A 16550-nucleotide genomic window follows, 5' to 3' on the forward strand; every position below is an offset into this window, starting at 1 on the left:
TGCCAACACCAAGCATCACTATTCATGCTATGAAAATGGCAGCTGTAGAGATCCTCAAAAGGCAACACCACTCAGCCATCTGCTGGATCATTACCACTCCCTCTAATTGCAACAACTTTGATTAAGAGAAATGCCGTTTTGAAAGCAAAACATAAAAAGTTTTCACAGACTGTAAAACTGAGTTCAGCAGTGAATCATAATTATTTTTTATAATGCTTTTGAATTACAAGTGATTTATGCTTCTTTGAGTTCAATAAGGTTATGTTTATTACGCTGTCACTCTGCTTTTAACAAAGGGTATACTGACTTGTTCTTCATTCTAAGTTATTTGAAGCAAAACTATTAGGTTGTATTAAATCAGAGTACTACATTTCTTTCATCTGTGAGGAGTTTGTTTTCTAAGGTTTTAACGTACAGCTGGTATCCCTGCACTCGCCTACCCCCATGCCCCCTCCACACTGCAGGCACGCTCAGCAGATACCGCCATCAGAGAAGGCTTTTTGCCCCCACCATAAGCTGCTTTCTGACATGCCAAAGGTTAAGTGTTACGGCACACACTGGCTCCATACTGCAACCTTTACACAGGCAAAGCTCCAGCAAAAACAAACCGGTCTCTTATGTGGAAAGAAGAAAGGGAAGGAAGAATTAGTTTCTTGCTTATTCAGCATCTGGTTGTCTCTCTGTGTCACGAGCAAGCTCCCAGGCAGTATCTCCAACCTACAGCATCCTCATTTCCCAAAGGGGTAATTCACAATAATGCAGGCAAGAGGGTCTCATCTCTGCTCAAAGCATGAAGATGCAATTGGGCCTGAAAAAAAAGCAATCGTACCTTGTCACTTAAGGAAAATTACACGGGTGATTAATAATGGATGAGCCTCACAAAGGCCACTCATTCTGCTCAGCGTACCAGCATCTTATCCTAATTATCCTCACCAATAATGTCTAGAATTGTTAGGAAATTTAGGGGAAATTGAGTTCACTCACCTAAGCTTTAATAACTGTTGTGTCTAGCAGGGTAGGAGCAACACAGCACAGCCTTTGGCATACGCAACACAACATAAAATAGAATCATGAAACAGTAACTCATGTCTCTGCCAGAAACTCATTCGCAAGGCACACAAGTCAAACAAAGATAAGACACTTCTGTGGGACCAGTAGCTTGGCTTGCCCACTTTAGCACATGAGGAGTTGAAACCCACAGTTCCCTGTCAGGAAGAAAAGCTGTACCTCCATCCTGCAGAAAGCAGGCCCTTGTGCGATTTGTCTCAGGAAGATGAGAAATCTGAGTCTGAATTGGGAGCTGAATCCTTTACCACTAAAATTAAGGATGGCCTTTTGTCCCTTCCTGTTAACCATTAGTTATTGATCTGATGTACTCACACCAGCGTGTAAAGGCTTTCCCCTGCAGGCAGTGCTTGGTTGCTTTTCCTGCACAATTAACTCCTAATAAATATTCTTCCCTCATAAAAATAATGGACCAATGTCTGTCTGGGCATTTTTTTTCTATTTTCATGTGAAAAAAACAAAACCAAACAAAACAACAAACCAAGTGGATTTTAAAGCTACTACTGCCCTATTTGAAGATCCCAAGAGAACCACAAAAGGGAATTGCAGCAATCAATAGAAAACATGGAAACAGTTCCTTAGTCTTCAAGCTGGACATTGAATTTGTGCACGACAAACCCCCTGGGGCAGGCTCAGGGATCTCACCTGCCTCCTGTGCCCTGCAAGAAGCAATGCCTGCTCCTTCCTGCAGCCCCTTCACCTGCTGCTCAGCTGACAGCACATCCTTCAGAATAAGGAGAGGTACAATGGTGAGGAGAAGCAGGATTTCCTCCTGTGTTTGCTTCCAGAGCCAGAGGCTCTGTGTAAGGAAATAGAAGCCTCCTTGTGCCTCCAAACCCCTCCTGGCCACAGCTCAGCCCAACACAAAAGAACAGACTGATGGCACTCTACTCTTTCAATGGGCAGCCAACACGGTCCTGGCCTCCAGACATAAAATTGGATAGACTAACATGTATTGGAGAGAATAAATGAATTATAAGGGCCCCAAAGAAAGTATTTCCCACTTATTTTTCATTCTGTTCTACTTTTAGTAACCTCAGATAAGCTACTCATTTAACCAGTTGAACCCCAAAGTATTCAAAACCTATCTGAAACATTTCAGGACAGTCTGTTTTGGCAGAAGATCTCAGCACAATATGGCCAGTTTGAACACCTGTTGTTACTAAATTCTCATGTCCTGGCACATGCTGATAAAGTCACTGTGTTCCCTCCCCACCTGTGACCCAAGATTTCTTAGTTTCCAGAGAAATAAATCCTGCTAGTTTCTGTACTAATCTTTATGTCACAGAGCCAGTGTGAACTCAACTACCTAATGATGGGAAACTGCAACACTAAAACTGGTCTGGGATACTTCTTGGCCTTTTTTTTTTTTTCTGACCTTTTCCACCTGTGGCACTGAATGCCAGAACAAGAGACAGGTCTCCAAACACAATCAATGCAGCCTTGACTGCTCGGCTCCACCACAGTCAGAAAAAGGATATTAAGTATGGAGACAGGGTTGCAATCAGCTTTTCTGAGGAAATAATAACCTGGGAAATTCTGACTCATTCTGATTTGTGATCAAGGACTGTGACTGAGATACCAAAAAAAGGAATTGAATCAGATTTTCATGGCTGTGTCAGAATGAATTAATTTTCATCATATAACTGGAAAAAATTTAACATCACAAGCATTTTTAGAATGACAGCAGGATATGGAGGTTGTGGTAAAGAAGAAAACATGATTATTGGACTGGAGAGACTGACAGTGAGGAAAGATAAAAAAGAACTAAATATATCATAAAATAATAGCTTGGTCAAATAGCTGCCAATAGGAACATCCTGAGGAGGGGACAGCAGTTGTAAGCACCTGGGACTGCTGGCTGCGAATATGCCCTGGACGACACATGCCAGAATAACCAACAGTGACACATCTCCAGGAGTGATGGTGAAGTTATCTTCAGGTCTACCCAGAACAGTTTGAGACGCTCCTATCATTCACTGCTGTTTTTCTCCCTTCTGCTAAAGCCAGGAAGAGATGGCTGCCTGGGTTTCTCCAGTGGCCACCATTTACCTCTTTGCCTGTCTCAGAAAAGGGCTAAGATTTTTTTTTTCTCACTTCTGTGGTTGTCAGTAAAACTCTCAAGTGAATCAAATGTCAGTTGAGTTCACTCTGAATCTAGCTGAATCTAGCTGATCTAGCTGAAAAGTCAGGCTATTTCAATTCTAAATGCTTGCCCATAGAAATTACTCAGGTTAGCTTACCTAGTCCTTTTTGAAGCCATGTTTGCAATTAATTTGCATTAATTTTCTAGGTTGTTCATTGTAACTAAACCCTCTGCACTCAGCACATATTTTCAAGAGGTTTTGTTTTTTTCTCAGCCCAGCAAGCTCAAGATGCTACTAGGTGGAAGATCAGACTCTAAAGTGCAACTGAATAGACAGAAGTTTCTCTGGAAGCAAATTCCAGACACAGAGTGTGAGATCCCCACTGCAAAGCACTGACAAAGAGTATCTCCTCTCTCCTCACACAGCCTACTCACCTTCATCCAAAACACCCCCTTTGATAAATCTGTCAACGTTTGTTATTAGCAGAAGACTTCTACAATAAATTAGCTATATGATGAAAAGAGCAATTGTACAAAGATGAATAGGTGTTATCAAGAGCAGAACAAAAAGCCACCAATCTACTTTGGGATGTAAGAAACACATCTGACTCAGATACTTCCCCATGTGTCATTTTTCTCCTGTATCTTCACGATCCCTTTGATAGAGAGTCAGTAGTATGTACTTGACCTGATGAAAGGGCTCACTTATCTTCAAGGAACATGCCAGGCATCCACAGTAACCCATGCAAAATAGTTCAAACACACCTAACACACTGTGCTGTCCAGATAAAGGGAAAATAAAAGGAAACAAAAGCCTTTGGCTTATGAATTATCAATACAAAGTCAAAGTAAGCCAGTGATTTACAAGTGTAAATTGAACCTTTTGTGAGTGAAGAAACCAGGCAAGAAAGGGGTAGTATCTTGATCACTGTGTTGTTCTTGCCTTCCCATCATTATAACCTGCTCCCTCTTTGCCAAACCTGTCCTCCTTCCATTGCTTTCAGACAGTGGTTCACCCTGTTTCCATGCTTTCATCTTCCTGCTCCCCTCATGCTTCTGGACCTCTTCTTAAACCTTCCTGCACAGAAACTAGCCATGTTTTCCAAGAAAAGCAAGCACTGCTGGGAGGCAACCTCTCTACCTCCCCTCCAACTTCAGCAGTGCATTCCAGCCTCTCCTGCTCATGCTCATCTCTCTCCTCTTCCTAAAAGAGTCTTTGCTTCTCAGAAAAACCATTAAGCACAGAGCCTAATCCCTGCACAATCATTGATTACTGATTAACCACAGACCATTGGTTTTGACCTAGCAAGCCCTGCACAGAACCCAGTAACAAGCAGATGGCAAAGAAAAAAGATACAGCAAAGCACTTAAGCACACGGCTATCTTTAGGAATGTGAATTAACATACTTACTCAAGCATATACCCGATTTCTGGCATATCAGATACAACTACATATGCATAAGAGGTGGGTAAGTAGTTAACCACCCTATTGAATTCAGGCCCTGCAGCCTATGAAGTCTTCTTCTTTAAGCAACTGAGAATGGGTAATCTGTCTGGGTGGAAACCACACACCTTTAAAAAGTAGTATTTTACTTCCCACGTGATTTTTTTCCTCCATCAGCTTTCACCTCTTAGCTTGCCAACATAGAGGACCCTCTGCCTCCCCATTAGATTATTACTTTGACTCTTTGGAGCTTATCTGTTTTTTATGGAGCATCAGTCTTTTAGGTCTCACATCTAAAACTGAAGCATTAGAAATTATCATACAAATAGTCATAATAGTGATTATGGCCTAAGAACAAATCATTTCTGTGTTTCTCTTGAGTGAGCCAATTAGGTTGAGTTGAAATTGCCAGTCCCTGAAGCTCCACAGTGAAATTCTCCATCAGTTCAGTTTTCTTTCCAACTGTTTCTAGCACTGACCTTCAGCATGAGGCCAATTTCCTTCCACCTGGCCGAGCAGTGTTACAGTCAAGATCTGCAGACTCTACCACATTAAAATGGAGCAATAAAAAAGTGTTTTGACAAATGCAGGCAACATCAAGGCTCACCTAGATATGAGCATACTCCAGTGTTCAGAATCAGATCCAGCTAGAATCAACCAGGCCTAGAAGCAGGGGCAGAAACCAACAGGACCAGGTTTTTTTGTCAAAAAGGTGCTTTCACACAAGCCATGCTAGGAAAGCAGAGTGGTCTGCTGATGTCTGTGAAAGGCTCAGGAGGGTGATGGCTGCTGCCTACAGACAACAAAGAGGGCAAAGAAGATCAACCAGGGAAACACCACTGCAGAATGAGAAGTAAATGCAAATGTCTATGGAAACACATTGAACAAATCGTCATCAGTCTCGCAGTTTAAGTAGACACTACATGGCTCTGAGGTGCCAGGGGCCTTCAGGTTCGGGTGTGTAGAGAAAGAGGGAACACTCTACATTAAAGATTTTGGAGGCTTCAGATCCTTCCATGCAAGTGGCGTAGTATTTATTGGCATGGTACCAGCACAGGAATAGGATTATTGGATTCTAAAGGCTTTTTCCCTGGAGTGGTCTTTATCCTCTTAAAAGAAGATACAGCAATTAAACTTTTTTTTTTTTTTTTTTTCCTGAAGATAATTAATTGTCTGTGAAGGGTCACACCGGTGGCCAGATGCATCACAAGAGATTTTCATCATCTTAAACACACCAGCTATAGCCAGTGTCACAAGATTTGATTCAGTGGCCAGCAATTTGATTTATCAATCTTTTATCCCTAGCTACAGACTAAAGATTTACCAATCCCAAGTAAGTTTAATTTCAAAATCTAATAGGAGAAGATGGAATGGAAATTTCTTTTAAAATATTTCTGTAGAGGCTTTTAACATCAAAATGATGCTAATGCACGAGAATCAAAATTGTAAATGACTGGACATACTGTTCTAGCCTATATACATGGAAATGCTTTTTATACATTTCACAAAGTTCTGCCAAAAGTACTCTGCTATAATTCCCATGACAGTTGGAAGAAGCACTTAGCTAGCACGTGTCAGTACAAGGAATGATATTTTCACCAAATGCCACAACATAGGGGAAACGTGTAACACTGTCAGAAGAACATATTATGAAAATGTGATTAAGAGAGTGTGACACAAGAATGCAAGATCCAGATTTTCCTAAATTCCTGAGCAGGAGAGAGGAGCCAGGCATCTCACTGAGCACAGCACCTTGCAGGATGCAGATGCATCATAAGCAAAGCTGATGTCACCTCTACATCAAAATCGGGAGTTGATTCAACACAGGTAGTATATCCTGGAGAACAGAAGTAGTAGCTCAGCATGACTAAAGATGAAAGGCAGGAGAAAATAACACTTGCACTTCCAGAATTTTTTTCCAAGAAGGACTTAGGGATGCTGGTCATTGTCAGAGATAGGACACTGGATTTAGTGGATCTTCAGTTGACCCAGTGTGTGTCTCTCAAGCTAAGGCCAGGACAAGGAACAAGACTGCAGCAAACTGAGCATAGAAGAGTGGTGCAAGACCAAGGGCCCGCTCAGCCTCAGGCTCTGCCTTCAGCATGGGGTGAAGCAGATTTGCAGGGAAGAGCGCACACACATGTGGGGCAGCACAGGGATCCCTCCTCCGTGCACGCTCCCATTCTCCCCAAGCCCTGCCTCAGAGCACCAGTGATGCCTTTGCGTTTACCTGCCCTGGAAGAGCCACTGAAAATTTTACTTTTTAAGAAATTCTTTCATTGAGTCAATACATCCTCTATCTAGACAACACCGAAGTTGCACTATATTGTTTGTACAGACGCAGTCATATGAATTGCATTTCACACGCATCAGAAAACAGTCACGTACAGCTGATGAACAGAGAGGCTCTTTCTCCCTATGAAATCCCAACTAATTAATATCTTTGGCATAAATGAACAAACAGGCCATCCTAGCCCATGTATTAGCATGATGATTTAGTGTGAAACGGTGTCTAAGGCCAGTTACTGGTAGCAGGTAGCAGGTACACTCTTATGCATCACACATAGACAATAACTTCTTGATGCAAGAATGCACCATAATTTAGCAACAGCTATACTGATAGCACGGTTTGGTGAGAGTTTAACACTGTGGCAGGTGGCACTGCATACCTGGGCTGGGCGTTGCTGCACCAGCCCATCCATGCTGGGAGAGCAGCTTTCGGTGAGTACAGGCCCAAGTCACTAACAAAAGATCTTCTGAATCTGCACAAGTAGATGATACCACCTGCATTTTTGCCATCTTTCAGCCACTTGTGAACAGTCACAGTTACACAGATCCCGGGAGGCTCGTTTCTCCTGGTCTGGACAAGGGTACATGGAAGGAGAGGTTCTGGCTTGAATCAGCACAGGTTCCCTGAGTCAAAATATTTTGTTTTCTCCAGGACAAGCCAGGCAAGGCCTGTAGGAGCTTCTGCTGCTCAATGTTTGGCCAAAGAGAAGTGACGAATAAAGAAAAACCTGGGGCTAGATTCTGCTCAGAGCGTAAAACCAGAGCAACTCCACACGTGGCTGCAAGTTTAGACTCGTAAAACAGAGTAGAGTTGGGCTATAGGTAAGGGTTTCCAGATTGAGCCCCAACAGCAACAGTTCTGCTTATACAGCTTGGGAAGAAAATTGAGACTAGAGTACAAAGCAATCTCATTTTTAGCTCTGTTGCTGACATGGATGGAAAAGACAATTTAATTTTATTAAAGGTGTCAAACTTTTTTAATAATCCAGACACCTACAGGGATAACAAAATCATATCCTCTGTACGGTAAATTGCATATTCAGCAGCTGTGATGCCAATTAGACGCTGAAATGACAAAGTGCTATCTCACGCCGGCAGAGACATACTGTACAAGAGCCAGTGTTTAGTTTTATCATATAAGCAATATTTAGCCATCATCTGTCATACAGGCTTAGAGGAAAGGGCCTCCACAGCTGGAACAGCTGGAATTGCAAGATTAGGACAATAAATTGTTATACTTTTACCAGATCATCTACTCAATTCCCATCCAAAACTTACCTCCAGCTCCAACTGTCTTACAGCAGTGTAAATGCACCATTTTTGTCAAGTTATAGTTTTATGAATGAAGAGGAATTAGCTTTCAGCATTACAGCCCAAGGTTTGTACATTTTAAACTATTTTTCTGAACATTTTGGATAAAGATATTAAGAAAGCTGCAAAGATTAATCCCCTGTACCAACATATTCTTGCCACCTTTCTTTTTAAAGACACTTATTACTTACAGAATTACAATAGGAACCACACTAGACAAACTAAGGAAAATACAATTATATGCTGCATTAAGTATCAGCTAAGGAATGCATTTTTTAAAAAAACAGCATAGATATCTTATTCTAATGGTTTAATTAAAAACACCAAAATCTTTGCTAATACAAGGAACTATTTGAAATGTTTCTCAAAATAATACACTGCTCCATTAGTGCTGTGTTATTCTCTAAGGCCCTGTCTATGCTAGAAACTTCTGTAACTAAATATAGCTGTGTAATAAATTCAGTATATATTCAATTATTCCAGTCATTTATACCTTTAGTAGAAGTAAAAGAAGGTCAAAGCCTTCTTAATTGGAATCACTGTTTCCAGACAATAGGTTCCACAATTCTGCTAAAAAATAACAACACTTAGCAAAGGCAAGATAAACTTCTTAGTGTAAGCCAGCAATATTTACCTCCTTAAAGGAAGGCCAAATCAATCATCACAAGAGATATTTAATGTGAAGACATAACTTTTTTTAACACAGAGGCCTATCTTTGCAGTTTCAGCATCTGAACTACAGCATACACCTACCCACAATGTAAACAACACTTACAATTGTCAGAATTTTCATATTTCCTTGGGTAACATGGAAAACATTATTATATAGCCCTTCTTGCTTGTGTTAGGAACAATATTTCAGCTTACCAGAAGTAAAGGAACTTTATAAAGCACAGAATTTATTTTTCCACTGGTCATTCTGTCTTGCTACAGTCTTAATTTTTCTCAGTCTGGGCCATAATAGCCAGACTAATCTATCTTAAATTTATTCCTACCCAGATTCATTTGCAGGCTGTGGATATAATGCACCCAATAGCACATTATATGCCAGCTTTTGTCCTTTCTGTTCACCTGCAGCAACGCCTCAGCTCCATGAGCAGTCCTGCTAAGGCAAAGGTGGTTCAGTTGAAAGCAACAACTACACTGACGAGCAACCCCGATAAAATATATGTAATGCACACAGCCTCTGTGCAATTTCATAACTCAACACCTCATCGAGATCAGTGAAGCCTGAAATGCTGATCCCTCAGAGACCTTATTTTACTTGGCATCTGGCTGTTCTAACTTACTTGGTGTCTGCCATTCAACTGCACAGCCTGCACTGCGCAGAGAGCAGGAGGGCCAGGGAGGGCTGGCGAGATGCTGCCTTCCCCCGTCAGCCAACCCAGGCTCATGGGCATGAATTCTCCGCTGTTTACAATCAAACACAAAGAGAAGGAAAAAAAAAAAAAGCCACTGTGTTCATGCGGCCAAGATGAATTCTGGCTTGCTTGGAAGTGATGTGGCCGGTAGCCTTATCATTGTAAGCAAGACAGACCAACCTAGGGATGGACAGACATTCAAGCACAAGGAGCTGCCTTTGGGCTGTGGGCTAACTTTTGGGTACCTATCACATCTGGAAAAATACGTCCTTCCAGAGGTGCTAAGGCAAAGCAGGGATTAATTAAAATGGGAAGAGATGAGTTATTTGTTAAACTGTTTTCACATTTTAAGCCATGTTAGAGAGCTTCCTGCAGCTGCCATAGAGACAACAGCTACACACAATAAAATTTTATGAGCAATTTAAATTCCCTCTCCCCTTAGGAGATGCGGAAAAACAATGACAACTGACTGTTTGCAGGTCGTGTATATCTTGCCTTCATTAAGTATGGCTCTGTTTAAATACATATTATTCTTCTCCCTCAGATAGTCACAGACTTCCACAGAGAGGGTAAATAGTTTATAGCTTCCACTTTCGACAATAGACTATAAAAATACACTGCAGTCATATTTGATTATCCAATTTTGTTTAGTGCAAAGCACTCTCAGCAGATCAGTCTGAAATGAATTCCCATGGGCAATGGAAAATAAGTTTTGCACTTGGAAAATAAAATAGTAACAACGACATGGTAAAACTGCAGATGCATGCGATAAATTAAATTTATCATCAATCTTATACCATTCACACCTGAAATTTGCCCATAAATCCATCTCACTTGAGGCTTATTTAATGTTTCTTCTAAAGTTGCCCTGGAGTTATGGATTCAATTTACCTAAGGACTGACAAGGTTGAAGAAAGAAAAACATGTTTTCTTCTTTCCCTACAAAGTGTGCAACTTTGTCAAATATACAGTAGCTTGAGTCCCGAAAGGGATACATTTCCATCAGTTTGCATTTTGACTTTCAATACTTTACAAACATGAAGCAATAAGAAGCTAAGAAGTGGATCTGGAGAAAGTTAATTCTACTAGGATCTGTATATGTATTTATGGCTGAAGTATACATTTATAGTGTTTCTACTTCAGAGAATTTAATACATGCACATTTAATGCATACGCATTTAAAATTTTCCCAGTTTGCAAGGTCTTACTAGTTTTCCACATATTTTATATTTACAAAGGGTGGTGAAGTTTTGCTTTCCACAGGTGCCTCTCAGTATGCCAATCTAAATAAAATTATCCTCGGTTTTCCAAGTTTGTGCTAGCAAAAGAGCAAGACTACTTTGAAATACTGCATGAGTGAACATACAAATGGATGGGAGAAGAGTGTAACAGAGTAATAAACAGTAAAGTGGTTTGATTGCTGACCATACTAGTAATGGATGGAGCTAAGGAAAATGAAAAAACTGTTCCTCATGTTACCCCACTGGACATATGCGGCGGGTAGAGGGGTATGCTGGAATCATAATTTCTTTGCAGTCCCATTTTTCCATAGTTTTAGAACACATGTTGTCCTTTGAAAGAAAAGACACTAGATGGTACAAGTCTATGATCTTCACAGGTCCTCTCCAATCTTAACCATTCTGCAATCCTGTGCTACAAAGTCGTTGCCAAAAAAAATGGGGCAATTTTCAACAGGTAAACGTGGAATTCCCCACCAAAAGGTACAGAAAAACGCTAAAAACACACATTATGCTTTAAGTTACACATCACTGAGGAAAGTTGCCACCCTTGGTGTCCTGCAGTGAGTCCATAGAAAGTGTGCATAAACATTTCTATCTCTATGCCAGGCTCACTAGCCAAGTGCTTGAAAGAAGCACACTAATGTGAGACAACACCATTTGGTTCCCATGAGCTGCCCTAGGCTCTGAAGACCCCAGGATTTAAACAGCTGGTCCTTTCCTTTTCTTTTTTGATGCTTATTATAGCAGCAAGGCAGCAGATTGCTTGTATTCCATTTTTCTCGGACTCTTTCTGAAGTGTGAATGAGCATGTGTGTATGTTGAAGTGATAACATAAGGCTAAGCCACATTTCTAGTAAATATTACTTTAAATTATTCTGGAATGTAAAAATGCACTTGTGCAAACCAAGCTGCCCAAAAAGGGAAGCAGAGCTGTAAACCATCCTGCCTGCATGTTGAGCATGTCAGCATGAGAGCCGCCGTACAGGGGCATGTTTACAGGTCACACAAGCCTGCATCTATGCTGAAACTCATACCCTAAAACACAGAACATAATGCACTCAATTGCAACAACCTCCCCTACACAGGCAGGAAACCAGCTAAGACCTTTGGGCAGTGGAGACCAGATTCCTGGGTGAATTTAAGCCTTTTCACCTCTATAACATGGGTAGAAGCCAGGAGAGCAAGGAGTAGCCCCTCACCTGTGACCGAGCATGTGAGCACTGTGAACCTCATCGCTGAAGCTGCCTTCAAGGTGGATTTAAGTCAGCCTTCCATTTGACTCACTCCAGCAGTGACAGGCAAGGTATGATCCCCACTCAGTTCCTGACCTTCCCTCGGCCGAGACACAGTGGCCCTTTTTACCTATTTCAGAACCAAATCAAGCAGGCAAAGAAGCTGCTTAAAAGGTTCTGCTTCTGAACATACAGCAGCAGCAGTCAGACCCAGGAACATAAACCTGTCCATTGACAGCAGTAATGATATGTGGGTAATTACCAGTAAGGCTGATGCTATGGGTAAAGCTCTTTCATCCACAGGTGCAACTTAGTGATGCCAGAGTGTTGTGCAATGCCTGCGATGCTGGCAGAGAGGGAGGCAGGACTGAGCTGGGCAACAAGGTTCTGGTAAATCATTTAACTCTCTCGGGCATTGAGCCCCCTTTTGTTCATGTCTCTATTAAATCTGTAAGACAGGAACAGTGTCACTTGACGTGGTCATCACTCTGCTTTACTGCATCCCTTATTTTGACTGTAACTGCTACTGTAGTGCAGATAAGCGAAACAAAAATGTGAAGTTTTGGATCCCCTACAGACCTGGGATCTTGCAGTGACACAAGACTTACTGCTGCATGTCTTTCCTTCAGGCAAGTCTTATTTTGGAAGTGAAGTTACATTATTGGGAGTGGGGAGAGAATAATTCTGTGATAAAGAGAAAGAGAGCCACCAGAAATGGTAAAGCTTTTGGTCAAATTCTTGGGTGAAATAAACATAAAAGCAAATGGAGGCAGTACAGAGGGACAGTATGGCCCTGCAGCCCTACAGTCATTGGGAAAATAGTGAGGCTCAAGAACAAGGAACAAGTTTGGGGCTGGAGATGGAATAAATCACTGAACTGGAATCTGAAATGCTAAGCTCTTCTGTTCAACACATCGCTCCAGCATCCCCAGCCTCCATCAGATGCCCTGCATGCCATACCAGGCTGAACTCAACCATATGTTTGTAGCTAAGCTATGAAATTCATTTGTCAAGTCCTGGGAGTTTTTGGCAAGTTGTCCTGTACTATATGTGTGGTCTGCTACACTAAAACAGGCATGCAGAGCTTTGCAGTGGGTATGTCTATAGGATCCAGAGGCAACACAGCCGATGACTTCCCTGCTCTAACTTTTAGTGCTGTGTCATAATGAATGGAGATAGAGAGGACTCAAGTCAAAGATGTTTCGGCACAGTTGCTAGGCTTAAAGCCTGCTGACGGCTGCTGGAACGAGCTATAAATACATATCTGAGCTCCACGCCAACTGTGTAAACTCAGAAGCTGCCTCCTTCATTCAGGGACTTTATACCCACCAGAGAGTCTGGAGCCTGTTAGACTAGAGGCAAGTCAGTGGCTGGCAAGAGTCACATTTTCCTTGTGAAAGGGGATGTGAAAGATGCTAGGACAACGCGGGGGTGGATGACTGATAGGAAACGATTTCTTGGGTGTTTTGAAAGGAAACATATAATCCAGAGTTACGGGCCCTCATTAATCAGGTGAAGGAGTCCCGAGATGCCAGATCTCACAAGAACAGCCAGAGGACTTGGAGACACTTGTAAGCTCTTCCTAACTGAACCCTTGGCGTGACATTTGCCCAAATTCTAGATCCCAATTCAAATACCACCACCTTGCCCTACAAACAGTTGCTTAGTGGCTCCGATTCAAGCTGATTCACAACAAAAGATAAATCTTCCTGCTCCTAAAAGAAAGCAAAAAGCTGCCGAGAAATTTTTTAATTCCTCTGCCTTGTGCAATCTTGTGCTGGTGGTTTTTGCAGCAAGAAGAGGTCAGTCCCATTTCTTCACCTCCTGAATCCACATCCCTCTTCTCTGCCATGTAGGTTGCTACCGACAGTCCTGCCACCATATTTTTTAGTACAGCAGGCAGTGCAGAAAGGAGGCAGAACTCTCAGAAACAGATTTCATTGAAGATTTTTATATATATCATGAAGATGTCATTTTAACAGAGATTATCAAACTGCACAACTAGAAAAAAACAGATCGCTCTCAGACAAACAAGATCATCTCATCTTCAGAAGGAACTTCAGCTCATGAAGGTCAGCAGGTACCATTTAACCTTTTCCATAGCAAAAACAAGACCCATGAAACTACTGTTACATGGAGAAGTGCTGTGATTTGCCCCCCAGTGATAAAGCAAAGCCAAATCCAAGGCTGCATGCTGACACCCCCAGTTCCCCAGCAACCTAGCTGCCCCTTAAGTTGGGTCCTTGGAGATTCTTTTCAGTTCTTCTAAGATGTATAAACTCAAATTGCCCAAACTTTGACAGCCTGCACACTTGAGGCTATATTGAGTCCTCATGAATGCCAAACTATCTCAATTTCAGCTGAGGATGGCAGAAGGCACAGGCACTCAGCACTCCTCATCCTCCAACCCCAAGTGTATATCCAACCTTCAGGCTCCAAATGATGAATCAAACTCCTCTATGAAAGCAACATCCTGGCAAAAACAGCTGCAGCTTCTCCCAGGTAATTTGGAAGACACACATGTTTCAAATTTGCCCACTAAACCAGCCAGAAAAACATAATAGTGCCATCCAGGAAGGATTTGTCCATAACACATAAAATGCATCACTCCAGTTTGGCATGGGGAAAGCAACAGATGAGATAAAAAGAAAGTTTTACAAGGTATATGCCACACTCCAGACTATGCTCTCATAGAGCAACACCTCTGAGCTGAAATCCACTTATTTACAGACTGCTTCTAGTGCTATACTGTAGTGGTTGTTTCCCACCTCCTACTCATGTTATATTTACATTCTAAGTTTCAAACACTCACTGATCCAAACTGAGGTCGTGAGATGCTCTGAGAAGGAACAACAGCTGTTGCCCTGTGCCTGCCTCAGCACAGCGAGGAGGACAGGCAGCATCAGGCTGGCCCTTTGCTGGGGTTGGCTCAGCATAATCCCTGCACGTTTGGACCCAAGTACTCACCTAAGAGCTGTACTCCGCGGGTGAGTCCGTAGACATCGATCAAAGCCCAGAGGGGCTCTGTTGTCCTCACCCCACTGAAGAAGAGCATCGCAGCAGAGTCGTTCACTCGATAGAAAACTCGTCCCTTCTTGTCTACCCAGAAGGCTATGATGTTTCCCTCGTTCGCAAACTCTTCCGGCAGAGCCTTGGCCCAAAAACCGCTTTGGGAAACCAAGTCAGGGCATGCATACTTCGGCAGAGTGTCAGGGTTAATCCTCGATGGATCCTTGGAAGTAAATCCGAGTCGAAGAGCCCCACTCCAGCAACACTGCTTTTTAGTGATCTGCAAAGATAACAGCAGCAATAACAGCGTTTGGCCCTTGAACATTCACTTACACACTACAGGCTCTATGGCACCAACACCGACAGCCACCGTGCAGATGAGCCCAGTAGATTTAGGAAAAATTTTACCCACTAAACACTGCTGTAGCTTTTTCAGCTGCAAGCAGCAATGCTGCACATTTAATATACAATGGACATATTAAAAAAAAAAATTCAAATTAAATCTATGCAGAGAGCTGAAATGTAATTACAGCTGCATGATGACTCACTTCTATTTCTAGGGTAATTCCTTTTGGCCTAAGAATCATCCTCTCACAAAATGTGCCAAAAATGGCCATAAGAGCTGCATCAACCCGCAGCAGCAGAGCTCTTCCCCTGTGGTGCTCAGATGGTGGGGTCTCTCCTGACCTGAGGGAAAAGCACCGGCTCCAGAATCACAGTCACCACCATAGGGTTTTCTGGGTTTTCTAGCCAAGTAAAAGACAGTCTTACCCTTGTTTAGTTTGTCAGATTGGATGAAATCACAGCCTTGCAGCAGAGAACTTGCACGTGGGAAAGCACAATTTAAAGTATTTAACTATACTAAATACACAATTAGGAGGCAATGACAGATCTTGTCTATGATTGGGGAAAACCTATTTATTTCAGCTTGAGTGGTGTTTTTCAAGATATGTTATGCGCATCTAAACCCCACCTGTCAGTATGCGGTTACTCAGTGTGTCTGGGCTCAGGAACATCTGCTATAGATTTTGGGATGGTGCATGTGTCATATCCACCTTTCTGCATCTAGAGACAGCAGGACAAAGGATCACATGTGCCTCCAGAGTCATCAGCTTCAACTCACAGAAACAGAGCCCTGGACTGCAGGGTATCTGACGGGAGAAGGCAGTGGGTCCTAAACATGTGCAGCACATCCAAAATACCTTGTAACCCAGTTAAGGTTTCTTTCTTCCCATGGAAGCAAGGAGTCTTCCAGTGTTAGTATAGTCCCCAGATGGAGATGATGCCCTTGGAGATTTTTTTCTCTCATTTTGTTGTTTGAGTGTGAACCTGCTGGGAATTGTTCCTCTCAAAGGGATTCAGACTGTCAGCATCCAGACTTTGAAATGAAAGACCTAAGGATGCTGGATCCAATCCTAATGTGGGGCCAGGACAGTTCCTGCATGCCAGTTGACACATAATTGGCGTTTCTGTTCATGTACAGAACCTGCAGCAAACGTGAGAGTACTTAAG

The 16550-nt window shown here is 42.3% G+C and overlaps 1 protein-coding gene across 1 annotated transcript in view; it reads right to left on the reverse strand.

Moving 5' to 3' along the window:
- NEURL1 (neuralized E3 ubiquitin protein ligase 1) overlaps positions 1 to 16550 on the reverse strand; it is a 160710-nt gene that overhangs the window by 44663 nt on the left and 99497 nt on the right. The window contains exon 3 of the mRNA XM_086466980.1: positions 14997 to 15318. Within this exon, the coding sequence (XP_086323106.1) occupies positions 14997 to 15318 (322 nt within the window). The remainder of the gene's footprint in view (positions 1 to 14996; positions 15319 to 16550) is intronic.

Source organism: Leptosomus discolor, chromosome 6 (genome assembly GCF_034619465.1).
Source record: "Leptosomus discolor isolate bLepDis1 chromosome 6, bLepDis1.hap2, whole genome shotgun sequence".
NCBI lineage: Eukaryota > Metazoa > Chordata > Aves > Leptosomiformes > Leptosomidae > Leptosomus > Leptosomus discolor.